Here is a 21,078-nt window from a genome sequence, read left to right as displayed (position 1 = left end):
TATCCAAATAACACAGGTTCTTAATGAACTCCATCTGTAGAGTCTGGAGGACAGAAGGGAGAGGGGGGACACGATCGAAGCATTTAAATATGTGAAAGGGTTCAATAAGGTCCAGGAGGGAAGTGTTTTTAATAGGAAAGTGAAGAAGAACAAGGGGGCACAATCTGAGTTAGTTGGGGGAAAGATCAGAAGCAACATGAGAAAATATTATTTGGCTGAAAGAGGAGTAGATGCTTGGAACAAACTTCCAGCAGACGTGGTTGGTAAATCCACAAGAACGGAATAGAAACATGCTTGGGATAAACATAGATCCATCTTAAGATCAAATACAGGAAATAGTAGAAGGGCAGACTAGATGGATCAGGAGGTCTTTTTCTGCCGTCAATCTTCTATGTTTCTATGTTTCTGTGGAGCAACTTCTCAGGATAGGAGAAGGTCCCTAATGGGGATGAAATTCTCTGCCATTTGAGGCCACTGCTGAAATAAATGAATGAATGAATGAATGAATAAATAAATGAATAAATAAATAAATAAAGGGAGCACTCAAAGAACACATCCTAGATCTGAATGAGTGAAATATTCTCATTGAATCCTTTGTTCTGTACAAAGTTGAATGTGCACAACAGCAGGTGAAATGGATTGTCAGTCAGTGTTGCTTCCTAAGTGGACAATTTGATTTCACAAAAGTTTGATTGACTTGGAGTTATATTGTGTGGTTTAAGTGTTCCCTTTATTTTTTGAGCAGTGTATTTTACTGGACACACACAGACACACACACAAACATACATACGTGGCTTCCAAACAGTTTCGGATGTTTACTGGACAAAACCAGAGGTGGGCAAAACCAGATGTGGGCTAATAATAATAATAATAATAATAATAATAATAATAATAATAATAGTAATAGTAGTAATAATAATAGTAATAGTAATAATAGTAATAGTAATAATAATAATAATAATAATAATAATAATAATAATAATTTATTAGATTTGTATGCCGCCTCTCTCCGAAGACTCAGGGCGGCTCACGACAATAATAGACAGTCTACAAATCCAATATTTAAAAAACAATTTAATAATCACACAAACCGTTCAAACCATAGACAAACCAAGATAGAAAGAGCCGGGGTGACGCAGCAGGTAGAGTGCTGTACTGCAGGCCACTGAAGCTGACTGTAGATCTGTAGGTCAGTGGTTCAAATCTCATCACCGGCTCAAGGTTGACTCAGCCTTCCGTCCTTCCGAGGTGGGTCAAATGAGGACCCGGATTGTGGGGGCAATATGCTGGCTCTGTTAAAAAGTGCTATTGCTAACATGTTGTAAGCCGCCCTGAGTCTAAGGAGAAGGGCGGCATAAAAATTGAATAAATAAATAAATAAATAAATAAATAGATAGATAAATAGATAGATAGATAGACAGACAGACAGACAGACAGACAGACAGACAGACAGACAGACAGACAGACAGACAGACAGACAGACCGACCGACCATTTGTCCATTTCCCCATGCCTGGCTACAAAGATGAGTTTTCAATAACTTACAAAAGGCGAGGAGGGTGGGGGCAGTTCTAACCTACAGGGGGAGTTGCTCCATGTACCACAGCCAGAAGTGGGCTGCTAAGGTGGAACGGTGACGTGTGCTTGCCCCCGTGGCTCTGAATGCTGGTGGAGGGCAGCACAATGAAGCTTTGTATCTGGGTTCCTGTGTGTCCACGCATGATTTTGCTACCTGTCCAGGTGCAGTAGTGTAATTGCACTGGACTCCACCAGCATTCAGAGCCACGGGGGCGAGCACACGTCACCGTTCCACCTTAGTAGCCCACCTCTGGCTGTGGTACATGGAACAACGTGGGAGGCATTTTGGTGTATCCTAAGGTGGGCTGGTCTCCTCCCTCTTTGTCTTCTGCGGAGAACAAAGGATCTCATGCCAACGGCCATTTCTCTCCCAGGGTTTGACAGCTCTGAACGAGGAGGTGCCCTGTTTAGAGTTCGTCTCTCCCAAACCTTTCCTTGCTTCCGTTCCCTCTTGGTTTCAGCCTCTGGATGTCCTGGTGTTTGGACACCATCCAACTGTATAAGGAAGAGAACTTGGAAATGCTGCCCAGGGGCTTCCCTTCCTTTACCCTCTACTTTGCTTTCATTAAGGACAGAAGGGAAAGGGGGGACTTGATTGAAACATTTAAATATGTGAAAGGGTTAAATAAGGTTCAGGAGGGAAAGATCAAAAGCAACATGAGAAAATATTATTTTATTGAAAGAGTAGTAGATCCTTGGAACAAACTTCCAGCAGACGTGGTTGGTAAATCCACAGTAACTGAATTTAAACATGCCTGGGATAAACATATATCCATTCTAAGATAAAATACAAAAATAGTATAAGGGCAGACTCAATGGACTATGAGGCCTTTTTCTGCCATCAGTCTTCTATGTTTCTAAGTGTTTTTACTAGGAGAGTGAACACAAGAACAAAGGGGCACAATCTGAGGTTAGCTGGGGGAAAGATTAGAAGCAACGTGAGAAAATATTATTTTACTGAAAGAGTAGTAGATGCTTGGAACAAATGTCCAGCAGATGTGGTTGGTAAATCCACAGTAACTGAATTTAAACATGCCTGGAATAAACATAGATCCATCCAAAGATAAAATACAGGAAATAACATAAGGGCAGACTAGATGGACCACGAGGTCTTTTTCTGCTGTCAATCTTCTATGTTTCTATGTTTTAAAAGGAGGGAGGAGATCAAGTTCCTGCATTTCAACACAAGCAGGCTAGAGGAATCATGTTTGCTCAGTTGCAGTGGCCTTTTGCACACAGTTATGAGAAAATACAAGGACTCGCTCCACTGTCCAACCAGCCTGTTCTCTCTTTGGCACAAATTCTGCTTGGAAAAGCTGCCAGTTTACTATATGGATGTAAACCATCAATAAATAAAACAGAACAGCGCCAGCAGAATTGCTGAGACATTCTGATAGAATCAAAACTGACAGGTTTCCAAGTAAAAAGCATGGGAGAAACGAAGGTCTTCAAAAATGCTGGCTGGGGAATTCTGGGAGTTGAAGTCCAAATATCTTCAAGTTACCAAGGTTGGGAAACACTGCACTAGAGGAAGATTATTTTTTAAACATCCTTTTCACACCCGAAGGCTCCCAGGCGTCAAAGACAGCTCATATGTTAGGAAAGGTAATTTATGTAAGCAAGCCATGAAAACTTCCCAAAATGGGACCCCCAAGGCTGGCTTGGGCAGCTTGGCCGAGCTGAGAAGGCAACGACACAGCTCAGGAGCGGGGAGGTGAGATCAACAAAGCAAACTGCCTTTCTCTGACAAATTGAGAAGAATGGGAACCCAGGAATCTATCCAAGAGATCCTCATTATTGTTATTGTTACTGTTACTGTTATTGTTATTTATTAGATTTGTATGCCACCCCTCTCCATAGACTCGGGGCGGCTGATAACTTGAGAGGCCTGGGATGTAGAGTGGTGGTGTTAGAATGTCTAGGTAATACAGTGATACCTCATCTTACAAACTTAATTGGTTCCGGGACGAGGTTTGTAAGGTGAAAAGTTTGTAAGACAAAACAATGTTTCCCATAGGAATCAATGGAAAAGTGATTAATGCGTGCAAGCCCAAAACTCACCCTTTTTGCCAGCCGAAGCGCCCATTTTTGTGCTGCTGGGATTCCCACAAGGCTCCCCTCCATGGGAAACCCCACCTCCGGACTTCCGTGTTTTTGCGATGCTGCGATTTCGCTGAGGCTCCCCTCGCTGGGAAACCCCACCTCCGGACTCCCATTGCCAGCGAAGCGCCCGTTTATGCGCTGCTGGGATTCCCCTGCAGCATTGCAAAAACATGGAAGTCCGGAGGTGGTGTTTCCCATGGAGGGGAGCCTCAGTGCAAAAACGGGCGCTTCGCTGGCAACAGAAGTCCGGAGGCGGGGCATCCCAGTGGTGGCAGCTTAGGTTTGTAAGGTTAAAAATAGTTCGGAAGAAGAGGCAAAAAAATCTTAAACCCAGGGTTTGTATCTTGAAAATTTGTATGATGAGGGGTTTGTAAGACGAGGTATCACTGTATAATAAACCTTCAACAAACTTTAAGCAGAGTAACTGTAGCAATGTGGGTTAGTCAGTCAATGTATCAGACTTAGTACAAAACAGAACAATATTATTATATACAAATAGGCAAATAAACAACAGTAGTTATACAGTGCAAATATCATACACATATAATCCCAATAATGGTTTACAAACCAGGTTATCGCACACAGCAAAATATACACACAGCAAATATAAATCTCTCTGGTATAAACTGCCCCAAGAGGAACATCGTTGGCTCCCTCTAACGGCCAACCAGCAAACGACTCTTAAAGGTACAGTCGTAAACTTACATTGTTAGCTGCTGCATTGCAACACCCAACATAGTTACATACAGTATACTAACAGGTAGGATTCAATTTTTTTTACTACCGGTTCTGTGGGCATGGCTTGGTGGGCATGGCAGAGGAAGGATACTGCAAAATCCCCATTTCCTCCCCACTCCAGACTTTGTAGAGTGGTATTAGTACCTCACTTGATCAGTTTCCATCCACTATTCCTGTCTGGTCTTGAAGTGCTTTGGAAAATAGCTTGACCCCTTCCTCTCTGTGGCAGCCCCTCATCTCTTTTGGCATCCGAGGGAAAAAAGGTTTGCCATCACAGCCGTAGGCCCCTTTCCCCAATAGTTAAGTTGGTTATCACCTTTAAAGTCCTAAATGGCTCAAGGCCAGACTATTTACGGGACTGCCTCTACCCTCCATACCTCGCTGCGGCCAGTAAAGGCCCACAGATTCGGCCTTCTCCAAGTCCCATCCACCAAACAATGTCGGTTGGCGGGACCTCGGAGAAGAGCCTTCTCTATGGTGGCTCTGACCCTGTGGAATCAACTACCTCCAAAGATTTGCATTATCTCCTCCCTGCCGGTTTTCCGGAAAGCCGTCAAGAACTGGCTTTTCTGGCAGGCCTGGAATTAAGATTGACTGTTAGTACCCATGTTTTTATTTTTTAATGATATAGTAGTTTTTGTGATATTGTAGATTTTATCGATGTTTTTATTGCTCTTTTTACTTGTATTGTATTTATAACTGTTGTTAGCCACTCAGAGTCCGTTTCGGAGTGAGCGGCATATAAATGTAATAGATAAAATAAATAAATAGCTCAAAGTTTTGGATTACAGTTCCCATCCATCTTGGCTGTGGGCCATGGTTACTAGACTTAGCAAAGGCCCCTGCAGAGCTTGACTCTGTTGCCCATTAATTCACCCAGATGAATCAATTTCTCTGCAAACTTCATCATGAATTTTGCAGAGAAAGAACTTGGAAGGTCTGTTTTTACACACAGTTGAGGGATAATCTTGTTACATTTGCAAAATTGAACAAATTCATCTTATTTCTTAAAAGACAGGAAAACAAATTACTTCTGCCCAAATCACTACCCCCAAATCCTTTTCTTCTGAAGCTTTTGCTAGCAGTTCTGTGCTAGCAAAAACTTCAGAAGAGAAGGATTTAGGGATAGTGATTTCTGACAGTCTCAAAATGGGTGAACAGTACAGTCAGGTGGTAGGGAAAGCAAGTAGAATGCTTGGCTGCATGGCTAGAGGTATAACAAGCAGGAAGAGGGAGATGGTGATCCCGCTGTATAGAGCGCTGGTGAGACCCAATTTGGAATACTATGTTCAGTTCTGGAGACCTCACCTACAAAAAGATATGGATCAATTGAACGGGTCCAAAGATGGGCTACAAAAATTGTGGAAGGTCTTAAGCATAAAACTTATCAGAAAAGACTTCATGAACTCCATCTAGATAGTCTGGAGGACAGAAGGAAAAGGGGGGACATGATCGAAACATTTAAATATGTTAAAGAGTTAAATAAGATTCAGGAGGGAAGTGTTTTTAATAGGAAAGTGAACACAAGAACAAGGGGGCACAATCTGAGGTTAGTTGGCGGAAAGATTAGAAGTAACGTGAGAAAATATTATTTTAATCAAAGAGTAGTAGATGCTTGGAACAAATTTCCAGCAGACGTGGTCGGTAAATCCACAGAAACTGAATTTAAACATGTCTGGGATAAACCTATATCCATCCTAAGATAAAATACAGGAAATAGTATAAGGGCAGACTAGATGGACCAGGAGGTCTTTTTCTGCCGTCAATCTTCTATGTTTCTATGCCTTACAAATCCACTCAGGATGGAGACTGCAAGAAATGCACTCTGCACTCTGGCAGGGATAACATGGGGTCCCCCAAGGATTGTCCCTCAGCCGGACTGAAGACACCTCGCCCCTTTCCACCAGCCCCCCATTAACCTGCATCCTCCCTTTTCTCCTTGCAGTTTGTTGCTTCGTTGTCCACAAGAGGTGCCATGAGTTCGTTACCTTCTCGTGCCCGGGGGCCGACAAGGGACCTGCCTCAGACGTGAGTAAATCCTGCAGAGCTGGCCTGAAGGGCGGAGGGGGATGTTTGAGGGGCCAATACCAAGAAGGCCGGGTTGCGGTTCACACCGTGCAGTCCATTCCCAGTTGGGGATGCTCAGGGGCTGCTTTGGGAGGGAATGCAGGCAGGTGACCGACATGATCTAAAAGCAGAATGTCCGCAGCCTCATTTGGAGATCTAAAAAAAAAAAATTAAATCAAAATTACACGTTTTTTGTGGTTTGATTTGAGCAGGAAGAAAGTCCATTACAGACTTGAATGTTCAGTCCTTGAACAGCCTTTGCAGCTGGTGTCCTTAATTCCATTAAATGCTCTCTCTGTGTGTTTGTGTTAGTGTGTATGCTTTAGCCCATCTGCAAGGCTAAGGCTGGAGAACAGAATCGAGGCCTGTCCAGGATCAGGACAGATGATATATTTCAGCTCCTGTCTCCCCAAAATTAACTTAATTTACAGGGGAGTCTGCAAAGGGAGGGGGGTTACTAATGTTTAAAAGATGGGGTGTTTGTGTCTGATCACATGGTCCTGGGCAGCATTGCGATATTCTTGACCATTTAGCACATTCGCAGCTTGTTGTCCCCAGATCTACTTTCAATATTCTAGGTTTAGACAGTCTCAAAATGGGTGAACAGTACGGTCAGGCGGTAGGGAAAGCAAGTAGAATGCTTGGCTGCATGGCTAGAGGTATAACAAGCAGGAAGAGGGAGATTGTGATCCCGCTGTATAGAGTGCTGGTGAGACCACATTTGGAATACTGGGTTCAGTTCTGGAGTCCTCACCTACAAAAAGATATTGATCAAATTGAAGGGGTCCAAAGACGGACTACAAAAATGGTGGAAAGTCTTAAGCATAAAATGTATCAGGAAAGACTTCACGAACTCCATCTATATAGTCTGGAGGACGGAAGGGAAAGGGGGGACATGATAGAAACATTTACATATGTTAAAGGGTTAAATAAAGTTCAGGAGGGAAGTGATTTTAAAGGAAAGTGAACACAAGGACAAGGGGGCACAATCTGAGGTTAGTTGGGAGAAAGATCAGAAGCAATGTGAGAAAATATTATTTTACTGAAAGAGTAGTAGATGCTTGGAACAAACTTCCAGCAGACGTGGTTGGTAAATCCACAGGAACCGAATTTAAACATGCCTGGGATAAACATAGATCCATCCTAAGATAAAATACAGGAAATAGTATGAGGGCAGACTAGATGGACCAGGAGGTTTAGCCCATTCGCAGCTTGTTGTCCCCAGATCTACTTTCAATATTCTAGGTTTGGTTTTAAAAATACTGTTTGGAAAGAGCCCACCTTTCGGGCCAAAAGGATCCTCTTTGCTCAGGGGCCGTTTTCCTGGCCCCCTCCTCCATCTCCTGCGGAACCCACCCACCATGCTTGGGAGGTGTCTGCAGAATATGGCAAAACAACTCAAGATTTATTTATGTATTATTAGAGTTGGAAGGGACCTTGCAGGTCATCTAGTCCAACCCCCTGCTCAGGCAAGAGTCCCTGTATCATTTCAGACAAATGGCACTGTAATCTCCTCTTGAAAGTCTCAAGTGTTGGAGCAATCACAACTTCTATAGGCAAGCTGTTCCACTGGTTGATCACTCTCACCGTTAGAAAGTTCCTCCTTGTTTCCAGGTTGAATATCCCCCCGGTCACTTCCATCTGTTGTTCCTTGTCTGATCCTCTGGTGCTTTGGAAAACAGCCGGACCTCAAGTATTGGAAGATGCTCTCATGTCTCCCCTGGTCCTTCTCTTTGCCACACTGGCCAGGCCCAGTTCCTGCAACCGCTCTTCGTATGTTATAGTCTCCTGTCCCCTGATCCCCCTGGTTGCTCTCTTCTGCGTGATTTGCAACGGATGGTGTGATTCAGGAAATGCTCGGGGCAACCCCTCCCTGGCAGAGCAACGAAAGAGAAATCTTCAAGCTGCCAGTTGCAAACAAAACCTGTCAAAAAGGCAAATTAGACATTCCGAGTTTTGAACGTTTAGGAGGAAATGCGAAATAAGTTTGGGGCCAAACGCTCCCGTTTTCCTCCTGCCTAGTACTCCAAGCGTTGATACATATCTATAAGTGGCACCTGGAGGCCCTTTGAGCTAGAAACCCAGCAATTAATCTCACCATAAAAACACAGATTCTGCTTTCAGCAGCCTTTAGGAAACCTGGAGAGGATCCATGAACACCCCCCCTCCCTCTTTGAAGGGATGTGCTGTCAGTGGGGGGGGGGAGCTAATTTCAGAGGCCGCCACCGTGATTGATGGGGAGGTGCTGATGAGCCTCTGTTCTCCCTCTATTTTTAGTCTCTTTGGGGATGAGCAGATCAGAAGATTGTCCTTGCAAGCCAGCTGCCAGGCAGGTGTGGAGAAGGTCCTTAGAATGTTGACCGGATGGGCTGACTGGTCATCTGAGTGCGCCCTCGAGCCTCCACCGCTCTCTCCACCATTCTGTCGCTTTCCCACCTGGAAGTGGGGAGTTGTGGGGGGGAGGAGAAACCCCCCCCCCTGCAGTTCCCTTCCTCCCACTCCTGCTTCCTTGAACCTCCATCTTGAGCAGGTTCGGGCTCAGGAGCTCCGTGATGGATGGAGAGATGGTCCTTGAAGGAGGCATCTTGGGAATGAAGGTCCTGGCATGTTGGACTCCAGCTGAATCTGGCCTTGTACACACACACACACACACACACACACACACACACAGTGATGGGCTGCTGCCCCCAAGGGGATGGGGGTCACAGTGGGGGTAGTAAGTTTATGCACTATTTATTCAATACTTAATAGTTTTTTAATTGTCTTTCCTTCTCTAGTACCTTAGTATGATCCTTAATTACTTTTAAAATAGGAAACAATTAAAGAGTATGTTTTTATCCATAAACGCTTTAATCGTTTCAATCATTATCTAGAATGGAACTTTTAGAGCAATGAAAGAAAATTGAGCTACTTGCCTCATCTGTTATCCTGCTGAACCTTGTGGGTTCAGTGCAAAACCTTCAAATGTGACTGTGCTCCTCAACAAATGATGCTGTCTCTCATGGGTCCTTTTTGTGGCTGTTCAAATAATGGGACTTCATCAACTGATAAAGAGTCCAAGCACCTATTTGAAAACTTATCTTGGTCGGTGAGCCACTCCCACCCGGTCACATGACCTTTAAGCCATTAATGGTCACATGGCTGTCAAGCCACTCCCACCCGGTCACATGACCTTTAAGCCATTAACGGTCACATGGTTCTCAAGCCACTCCCACCCGGTCACATGACCTTTAAGCCACCCCCTGGACACAAGATTGTCAAGCCACTCCCACCTGGTCCCATGACCATCAAGCCACACACACACAATAAGCCACTCCCACAGTGTGGTAGTAAAATATTTTATAGCCCTTCACTACACACACCTCCCTGCTCTCTCTTGCTCTCTCCCTCCCTCCCTCCCTCCCAGCCCAGAGACAGATGTGGCCACTCTCCTAATGTCCAGATGCTTCTGGGTTGTGAGATGACGGGTCCTCCACTGATCCGCCTCAGGCCACCTTCCACCAGAGTGCGGCATCTCTGATTCTCCATGAGACGGCTGAGCTCAGCTCCTCTGGCGAAACCGCTTCTGCTGACTCGAAGGGCTCCCTTCCCCCTGCGAGTGGGTGGACTGCAGTCCTCATTCCCAGCAGAAGAGCTTCACTCCAAAGCACCTGAGTCCAAAGCTCTTCTCCAAAAGGCCAGGATAGGAAGCAATGGGTGGAAACTAATCAAGCAACTTAGAACTAAGGAGAAATTTCCTGCCAATCAGAACAGTTGATCAGTGGAACAGCTTGCCTCCAGAAGTTGTGAAAGCTCCAACACTGGAAGATTTCAAGAAGATGCTGGATAACCATTTGTCTGAAGTAGTGTAAGTTTTCCTGCCTAAGCAGGGGGTTGGACTAGAAGACCTCCAAGGTCCCTTCCAGCTTTGTTATTCTCTTCCCTTCCCTTCCCTTCCCTTCTTTTCCCTTCCCTTCCCTTCCCTTCCATTCCATTCTTCTATAGTGCTACATTGCTATTGTTATATTTAGATTTGAAGAAAATGAAAGAAGAAAAAAACGTGTCATATTTTAAAGTTGCACATCATGAAATAGCAGTTTCATACATATGTGAATATTTATATTTCCTTGAAGGCAATATCACAGGCAAATTCAATTAATGAAGTTACATCTAATCTAGTCAGTAGTCATCTTGGGGGTTAATGATAAATGGGTTGTTAATGTATATTTTTTCCAGCATCAGTTGAAGGAAATATATTCGTTTCAGTTTGATATGAGTTCAAACAGAAATCATATCTCATGTATTTATTTCACCATATTTCTCCTTTAATTCAGTTAATGTTACAAAAAAAATTATTTCTCTTGTCAGCTTGCTTTGTCCATAAACAAAGTTTACAAATTGTTACTTCAACTTTTTGGGTGAACTTTAAGAACACTAATTTTACCGCCTTGTGAATCCAGTTTTCACTGATTTAAAAGTCAAAACATGTCAAGGGAAGCTCTCATTGTTAACCAGTCAAATTCAAGAAATCTATCTTTACTTTCAAATAGAACATCAAATAGAGTGGAGGATGCCACTCTAAGAACAAAACAGCTCCATCTCTCCTTTGAAAGAGTTATTTTAAAATGTTTCCCTTTGATAGTCATCCAACCTCAGAGCTCGTGGTTACTCCCTAATTATTTGTACGAAGCAGTACAATTTCTGCCATGCAAAGGATGAGATATTGTGCAAGTCAAAACAATCACACAATGCTGAGAAGTGGCATTGAGTCTGGAATCAGCAGGTGAGTGGATGGGTGAGTGCTTGCCTCCAGCTCCATTTGTGCAAGGGGTAAGCACATGTGCCCACCCACCATTCACCCAGAACTATCTCCACTAGTCTGCAGAGCCGAAAAGGTTCTGTCTGGCTCTCTCTCCCCAAAATTCACAGGTACAAATTTCAGACACACACACGTTTGAAAATTCCAAACAAGGTTCTTTATAATGAAAAGTCACTTAAACTAAGCCCTCTTTTGGTATAGCAAAGAGCACTCGTCTCCAAACAAACTGGTAATTTGTACAAGTCCCTTATCAGTTCCGTGATACTTAGCTTGCAGCTGTGAGGCAATTCACAGTCCTTCTTCTTTCACAAAGTGAAACACACTTTGCTCTGGTTTAGTTTCAAAGCGGGGAAAAATCAGCACACAAAAGGTCAAAGTCAGTAAAGCAGTCACGCAACACAACGATCAGATAATCCTCCACAATGGCCAAACCCACAGGCTGCTATTTATAGCAGCCTCACTAATTACCACAGCCCCACCCAACCACAGGCGGCCTCATTTTCTTTGATAATAATCTCTCAGTTGTTGTTGCCTATGCATCGCTCTCCGCATGCGTGGCTGTATCATTAACTCTTGTTCTGAATCCAAGGAGGAGCTAGATAATTGATCTCCTTCTGAGCTGTCTGCCACACTCTCCTCCTCCCTGACATTCATGTCTTCTTGGTCAGAGGAGCCTTCATCAGCAGATTCCACCGGGGGCAAAACAGGCCTGCAGCATGTGGATGTCTCCCCCACATCCACAGTCCTTGGGGCAGGAGCTGGGCCAGAGCTAACCACAACAATACCTAGACCATAGACCCGTGATTAATTTAATTTAAAATTTATTAAATTTGTATGCCGCCCCCCTCCCTGGTTCTATGTCTTGGTGTCCCAGGGGGAGATGGGGTGCTCTTGCACTACACCTGCTTGGCAGTGAACCCACAAGCAGGGTGTAAAGTTGGCGCATGGAAAGGAAATCCTTTCCCTTCAGTGTGGCTCCCCACCGCTTGCGTTTCTTCCCTGCAATGCTGCAGAGCCCCCAGCAACCCCTATTAATTGGTTGGGAACCGGTGTGGATCGGATTTAATTCCTTTGCCGTGACCGCTGTCTGGAGCTCTCAACGGGGGCACGTTTGACTCTGATTTGATGCCCAGGCGGCTCTTGTCGTCCTTGATAGCAGTTGCCAGAGGGCTGGAGAGCCGTTGGATGGGCAGCAGCTCCTTCGCCCTGAGAGGGGCTTGACGGGCGGCACGTGGTTTGCAATTCAAAGCGAATCTGCCCCCTTTGCATTCCTTCTGGATTTTGCCAGCCCCAGGACAACCGTCCCGCCAGTGGGAAATCCTCCAAGGTCAAATGTTCTGGCTAATGCGCCAGTTAGCCTTTATATCCCCTCTTGCTGCATGGCCAATGCTCCACCCTCCTGGCTGTGGGCATGCTGATGAGAAGAAGGCCACCCTGCAGCCAGATGCTGGAGAGAGCCTTCTCAGTTGCCCCCCTCCCCTAGTGAAGATAGGTGACTCACTGGAGTCATTCCTCTGGAACCCCAATCCTTCCTTCCTTCCTTCCTTCCTTCCTTCTTTCTTTCTCTTTCCTTCTTTCCTCCCTCCCTCCCTTCTCTTTCCTTCTTTCATCCCTCCCTCTTTTTCTTCTGTCCTTCCTTCTTTCTCTTTCCTTCTTTCCTCCCTCCCTCCCTTCTCTTTCCTTCTTTCCTCCCTCCCTCCCTTCTCTTTCCTTCTTTCATCCCTCCCTCCCTTCTCTTTCCTTCTTTCATCCCTCCCTCTTTTCCTTCTTTCCTTCCTCCCTTCCTCTCTCCCTCCCTCCCTTCTCTTTCCATCTTTCCTCCCTTCCTCCCTCTTTTCCTTCCTTCCTTCCTTTCTTCTCTTTCCTTCATCCCTCCCTCCCTCCCTCTCTTCTTTCTTTCCTTCCTTTTTTCCTCCCCCCCTCCCTTCCATCCCTCCCTCAATCCCTCTACCTCCCACCCTCCCTCCCCCATCTCCCCTCTCCAGTTGGCAGCATTGAGGGGAGACGGAAGACAAATGGAGCAGGGGAAGCATTTCTCTTCAATGTCTGTTTCTCCTCCATCTGCTGGGTGGAGCCCCCCTTCATCCACAGGACAGAGCAGCCCTCTTGGAAGACCAGGAGCTGCTGTGGCTGACCAGTGGAGGCTCCTCTTGGCCTTCCTTGCCTCTGCTCCTTCTGAGGGAGGGTAGTTTCCCCCACTTTTTGCCTGTTGTCACGCGGGCCAAGATGGAAGGGCCTTCACGCAGGTCTCTTGCACAAACTGGGGGCAGACAGGACACGGCTGCAGAAAAGTTTGTTTATTTGCTAATTAAATTTATTTGCTGCCCATCTTGTTTCAATTGAACTGCTAGCCAGGACTTACAAAACATTTGTCAGGCCAATCCTCGAATGCAGCTCACCTGTATGAAACCCCCATTGCATACCTGACATCAACACAATTGAGAGAATCCAGAAATATTTCACCAGAAGACTCCCTCACTCCTCTTCCTGCAACAAAACACCTTACTCCGCCAGACTTGAAATTCTTCGATTACACAACTTACAACTCCGCCGTCTTCGTTCCGACTTAACTATAGTGTAGAAAATCATATACCAAAATGTCCTACCTGTTAGCGACTACTTCACCTTCAACCGCAACAACACACGAGCACGAAATAGATTTAAACTAAATGTCAACCGCTCCAAACTAGACTGCAAAAAATACAACTTCAGCAACAGAGAAATCAACGCCTGGAATGCACTACCAGACTCTGTGGTTTCTACACCTAACCCCAAAATCTTTAACCTTAGACTATCTACAGTTGACCTCTCCCCACTTTCTAAGAGGTCTGTAAGGGGCGTGCATAAGCGCACCATTGTGCCTACCGTCCCTGTCCTATTGTCTTCTATCATTACTTTTTATCATTACTTATCTAATGATTTATTTATACAAATTACAATCCTATAATTGTTTGACAAATATTAAATTTTTAAAAAAAAACCTCTGGGCAACTTACAGCCTCCAGGTCCAGGAGGGAAGTGTTTTTAATAGGAAAGTGAACACAAGAACAAGGGGACACAATCTGAAGTTAGTTGGGGGAAAGATCAAAAGCAACATGAGAAAACATTATTATTATTCTACTGAAAGAGTAGTACTGTAGATCCTTGGAACAAACTTCCAGCAGACGTGGTTGATAAATCCACAGTAACTGAATTTAAACATGCCTGGGATAAACATATATCCATCCTAAGATAAAATACAGAAAATAGTATAAGGGCAGACTAGATGGATCATGAGGTCTTTTTCTGCCGTCAATCTTCTATGTTTCTAACTGTTTTTACTAGGAGAGTGAACACAAGAACAAGGGTTTAGGTTTAGGTTTATTGGATTTATATGCCGCCCATCTCCGCAAACTCGGGGCGGCTCACAACAATAATAAAAAACAGTACAGTACATAATACCAAATCCAATACCCACCCATCTAGTTACAATTTAAAATTAATAATCTCATAAAAACAGTATATATAAAAAAACAGGCACACAATCAATCAACAAAACAACATGGCCAAGGGGGAGGTGTTTTAGTTCCCCCATGCCTGACGGCAAAGGTGGGTCTTAAGGAGTTTACGAAAGGCAGGGAGGGTGGGGGCAATCCTAATCTCAGGGGGGAGCTGGTTCCAGAGGGTCGGGGCCCCCACAGAGAAGGCTGTTCCCCTGGGTCCCGCCAGACGACATTGTTTAGTCGACGGGACCCGGAGAAGGCCAACTCTGTGGGACCTAACCGGTCGCTGGGATTCGTGCGGCAGGAGGCGGTCCCGAAGATATTCTGGTCCGGTGCCATGAAGGGGGCACAATCTGAGGTTAGTTGGGGGAAAGATTAGAAGCAACGTGAGAAAATATTATTTTACTGAAAGAGTAGTAGATACTTGGAACAAATGTCCAGCAGACGTGATTGGTAAATCCACAGGAACTGAATTTAAACATGCCTGGGATAAACATAGATCCATCCTAAGATAAAATACGGAAAATAGTATAAGGGGAGACTAGATGGACCAGGAGATCTTTTTCTGCCGTCAGTCTTCTATGTAACAAGACTGGGCAGAATCGGGCTCCTTCTGAAACTTTCTGAGGCTTCTAATCCCAAGAGTTTTAAGTCCATCTAATGTGTATTTTAATAAACTCTCAACAGAGAGCTTTGGGACAGGATCATAATAAGTCATTTCCTTCTACTTCATTTAATTATGGGACATAAGAGCCTTTAATGGGAGGCCTTCCCAAGAGATCCTTCCAGAGACAAACAGCAGTTCGTCCATAACTCTGCCATGGTTATGAAAGGCGTAAATCCTTCAGGAACTGGAACAAGACTTGCATCATCAGTACAGCTGACGAGCTGTAGGCAGAGAAGAAAAAGAGAAGAAACTAGCTTCCAATCTAAATCATGGCTTAGTCCCCTAATCATCCTGGTTGCTCTTCTCTGGACTCTTTGCAAAATCTCCTTTTTTTTAAATTTAATTTTTTAATTGATTTTTATAATAGCAATATATCAATAAAACCCTCATGCCCTCATCACCTCGAGGCTCGACTACTCTAATGCTCTCTACATGGGGCTACCTTTGAAAAGTGTTCGGAAACTTCAGATCGTGCAGAATGCAGCTGCGAGAGCAGTCATGGGCTTTCCCAAATATGCCCATGTCTCACCAACACTCCGCAGTCTGCATTGGTTGCCGATCAGTTTCCGGTCACAATTCAAAGTGTTGGTTATGACCTATAAAGCCCTTCATGGCACCGGACCAGACTATCTCAGGGACCGCCTTCTGCCGCACAAATCCCAGCGACCAGTTAGGTCCCACAGAGTGGGCCTTCTCCGGGTCCCGTCAACTAAACAATGTTGTTTGGCAGGACCCAGGGGAAGAGCCTTCTCTGTGGCGGCCCCGGCCCTCTGGAACCAACTCCCCCCAGAGATTAGAATTGCCCCCCACCCTCCTTGCCTTTCGTAAGCTGCTTAAAACCCACCTCTGCTGCCAGGCATGGGGGAACTGAGATACTCTTTCCCCCTAGGCCTTTACAATTTTATGCATGGTATGTTTGTATGTATGTTTGGTTTTATAATAAGGGTTTTTAACTGTTTTAGAAACACAGAAACATAGAAACATAGAAGACTGACGGCAGAAAAAGACCTCATGGTCCATCTACTCTGCCCTTATACTATTTTCTGTATTTTATCTTAGGATGGCTATATGTTTATCCCAGGCATGTTTAAATTCAGTTACTGTGGATTTATCTACCACGTCTGCTGGAAGTTTGTTCCAAGGATCTACTACTCTTTCAGTAAAATAATATTTTCTCATGTTGCTTTTGATCTTTTCCCCAACTAACTTCAGATTGTGTCCCCTTGTTCTTGTGTTCACTTTCTTATTAAAAACACTTCCCTCCTGGACCTTATTTAACCCTTTAATATATTTAAATGTTTCGATCATGTCCCCCCTTTTCCTTCTGTCCTCCAGACTAGACAGATTGAGTTCATTAAGTCTTTCCTGATACGTTTTATGCTTAAGACCTTCCACCATTCTTGTAGCCCGTCTTTGGACCCGTTTTAGTATTGGATTATTATTATATGCTGTTTTATTGCTGTTGTTAGCTGCCCCAAGTTTGCGGAGAGGGGCGGCATACAAATCCAATAAATAAATAAATAGATAGATAAATAGATAGATAGATAGATAGATAGATAGATAAACAAATAAAATTAATAAATAAATAAAATTAATAAACAAACAAACAAAAACAAAAACAAAAACACATAACACAGTGCTCAGTGTTCAAAGTGCAAACAGCATTCATACCCCTCCACCAAAATGGGGGCATATTTTCTATATATCATTTTAACTAAAGAGCAATATATGTATTTACATATTATTATTATTATTATTATTATTATTATTAAGAATAATAATAATAATAATAATAATAATAATAATAATAATAATGTATTAGATTTGTATGCCGCCCCTCTCCGAGGACTCCGAGAGCTTCACAACAAAAAACAATACAACGAATACAAAATCCAATATTTAAAAACAGTATAAAAACAACAATCATACAACCCAAACAAACCATGCATTAACCTCAATAGTTAAAGGGTATGTTAATTTCCCCAAGCCGGGCGACATAGGTGGGTTTTCAAAGGTTTATTATAAATTATAAATTATAAAGTGATTCTAATTTATTCTTTATACCTTGGTCTTGAATTCTAATGACCACATATCCTCTTACCTTGTCCCATCATCCTACCAATTCCCACAGATTAGTTTCATTGGCCCTAGAAAATGTCCAGAGATACTTCACCAGAAGAGCCCTTCACTCCTCCACTCGAAACAGAATGCCCTACGAAAGCAGACTATCAATCCTAGGTCTAGAAAGCTTAGAACTACGATGCCTAAAACACGATCTAAGTATTGCCCACAATACTTGTCTGTCAATGACTACTTCAGCTTCAACCGCAACAACACGAGCACGCAACAAATTCAAACTTAATATTAATCGCTCCAAGCTTGACTGTAAAAAATATGACTTTAGCAATCGAGTTGTTGAAGTGTGGAACTCATTACCTGACTCAGTAGTGTCAACCCCTAACCCCCAACATTTTTCCCTTAGACTATCCATGATTGACCTCTCCAGGTTCCTAAGAGGTCAGTAAGGGGCGTGCATAAGTGCACTAGTGTGCCTTTCGTCCCCTGTCCAATTGTCTCTCCTTATCTCATATCTCATATATCTTATTATTATTATTATTTATTAGATTTGTATGCCGCCCCTCTCCGTAGACTCGGGGCGGCTCACAACAATAACAAAGACAATGTAAGAACAAATCTAATAATTTAAAAAACACTAAAAACCCCATTATTAAAAGCAAGCATACACACAAACATACCATGTATACAGTAAACTGTAAATCTTTTCTTCCTTTCATATATCTTCTCCTCTATTTTTATATCTTTTCTTTATATATAATACTTCATGTCTATTCTCTTCAATATGTATTGTGTATTGGACAAAATAAATAAATAAAATAAAATAAAATAAAATAAATAAAATAAAATAAAATAAAATAAAATAAATAAATTCATCCTCTTATCCATGATCTCAAACTGAATATGATCACCATGTACTCTTACCAATTTTGTATTGTCCATTTTGTCGCATCTTTCCAGCCTAGGACTATCACCGCCTGAGCGCTTTCTATCGCAGCTTCTTTTATTTCTCTAAATTCTCCCATCTCGTTCCTTTTAATATCGTCATTTCCTTTGTAATTGTCCACCGTATATTTTACATCCTATTAGTGTCCTCTTGCACTTCTTTCACTCTTTCCAAAGTCTCAACATCTTTTTTACATCATGGGGATCAAAGCTGGATGCAGTATTCCATGTGTGGTCTTGCCAAGGCATTATAAAGTAGTGCTTTATGTGTCTTATCAGACTTACATACCACAGACTCAAGCTCAACCCGGATAAGACAGAGTGGCTGTGGGTTTTGCCTCCCAAGGACAATCCCATCTGTCCGTCCATTACCCTGGGGGGGGAATTATTGACCCCCTCAGAGAGGGTCCGCAACTTGGGCGTCCTCATCGATCCACAGCTCACATTAGAAAAACATCTCTCAGCTGTGGCGAGGGGGGCGTTTGCCCAGGTTCGCCTGGTGCACCAGTTGCGGCCCTATCTGGACCGGGACTCATTACTCACAGTCACTCATGCCCTCATCACCTCGAGGTTCGACTACTGTAATGCTCTCTACATGGGGCTACCTTTGAAAAGTGTTCGGAAACTTCAGATCGTGCAGAATGCAGCTGCGAGAGCAGTCATGGGCTTACCTAGGTATGCCCATGTTTCACCATCACTCCGCAGTCTGCATTGGTTGCCGATCAGTTTCCGGTCACAATTCAAAGTGTTGGTTATGACCTTTAAAGCCCTTCATGGCATTGGACCAGAATATCTCCGAGACCGCCTCCTGCCGCACGAATCCCAGCGACCGATCAGGTCCCACAGAGTGGGCCTTCTCCGGGTCCCGTCAACTAAACAATGTCGGTTGGCGGGCCCCAGGGGAAAAGCCTTCTCTGTGGCGGCACCGGCCCTCTGGAACCAACTCCCCCCGGAGATTAGAACTGCCCCTACTCTTCCTGCCTTCCGTAAACTCATTAAAACCCACCTTTGCCGTCAGGCATGGGGGAACTGAAACATCTTCCCCTGGGCATGTTTAATTTATATATGGTATGCTTGTGTGTATGTCTGTTAGTATATGGGGTCTTTTAAATCTTTTAATTTTAAATTTGTTAGATTATTTATGATTTGTTTCCACGTGTTGTGAGCCGCCCCGAGTCTTCGGAGAGGGGCGGCATACAAATCTAAGTAATAAAATAAATAAATAAATAAATTTCAGTTGCTAATCACCTCCGAGCAGTTTTACAGTCTTGTGGGTGAGATAGATTGACTCAGTAATATATAATTTTGATGAATAAATAAAGATCACTGTATATAAATGGGATAAATAAGAAAGAAATAGAAGGCTAGCACAGGAAGTCTTAGGAACCATAAGCATCCATATAATGGCTAGGAAAATTTTAAGGGCTGTAAATACTGGTTTAAAAAAAGCAGTGGGTATTCTTGCTGCTGCAAGAAATAAAAGTTTCTCAAAGGGAGAAAAAAACCCAGGAATGTTAATTCTAAGACCCTGCTTCTATACACTTATGTTAGATGGAACTTGCAGGAGTCCACAGGGACATCAGAAAAGTCAAGATGGCAACCACAACCACACCGTTTTTCAGGTGTGTTGCATGTGTCAAACAGAAGGAGCCTTTTCTGATTGTGGTAGCAGAGAAATATATTAAATAAAGAGAGAAGTGCGATATGCATTCAAAAGGACTCAAAATGGGTGAACAGTGCGGTCAGACGGTAGGGAAAGCGAGTAGAATGCTTGGCTGCATAGCTAGAGGTATAACAAGCAAGAAGAGGGAGAGTGTGATCCCGCTGTATGGAGCGCTGGTGAGACCCCATTTGGAATACTGTGCTCAGTTCTGGAGACCTCACTTACAAAAAGATATTGACAAAATTGAACGGGTCCAAAGACGGGCTACAAGAATGGTGGAAGGTCTTAAGCATAAAACCTACGAGGAAAGACTTCATGAACTCAATCTGTATAGTCTAGAGGACAGAAGGAAAAGGGGGGACATGGTAGAAACATTTAAATATGTTAAAGGGTTAAACAAGGTTCAGGAGAGAAGTGTTTTTAATAAAAAAGTTAACACAAGAACAAGGGGACACAATCTGAGGTTAGTTGGGGGAAAGATCAGAAGCAACATGATAAAATATTATTTTACTGAAAGAGTATTAGATCCTTGGAACAAACTTCCAGCAGGCGTGGTTGATAAATCCACAGGAACTGAATTTAAACACACACGGGATAAACATATAAGGGCAGACTATGAGGTCTTTTTCTGCCGCCAATCTTCTATGTTTCTATGTTTCTTCTTCTCCTGAAATAAACCAAGTTTGATTGCTTTCTTAAATCTCTAAAATGTTGGGACAGGTTGAATCTCCAAGAGAGCATCCTGCAGAGACTCAGGGTGTTAGTGCTGGTGACAATCAAAAAGGCCACCCACCATCCCAATTCAGGGGTTCTTCACCTTTTGGTGCCCTGGAGCCTTTGGATAGTTTGGGGAAACTATGGTCTTTTTGCAGAATTCAGTCTGGGTTGGTCACTGGGACCCGAGGTTGTGTCTTCCAATCTTTCAGACTTGTGCTGGACACCATTCTCAGAAAACCTCTCTC

The 21,078-nt window shown here is 43.6% G+C and overlaps 1 protein-coding gene across 1 annotated transcript in view; it reads left to right on the top strand.

The window, feature by feature from the left end:
- The window catches only part of PRKCB (protein kinase C beta), a 273,710-nt gene that overhangs the window by 92,891 nt on the left and 159,741 nt on the right, over nucleotides 1–21,078 (top strand). Inside the window, exon 3 of the mRNA XM_070760867.1 lies at nucleotides 6,364–6,446. Coding sequence (XP_070616968.1) covers nucleotides 6,364–6,446 — 83 coding nt within the window. The remainder of the gene's footprint in view (nucleotides 1–6,363; nucleotides 6,447–21,078) is intronic.

This window comes from Erythrolamprus reginae, chromosome 9, assembly GCF_031021105.1.
Source record: "Erythrolamprus reginae isolate rEryReg1 chromosome 9, rEryReg1.hap1, whole genome shotgun sequence".
Taxonomy (NCBI): Eukaryota; Metazoa; Chordata; class Lepidosauria; order Squamata; family Dipsadidae; genus Erythrolamprus; species Erythrolamprus reginae.
Note: the sequence above shows the minus strand (reverse complement) of the source record. Positions and strands in the feature narration are given on the sequence as shown.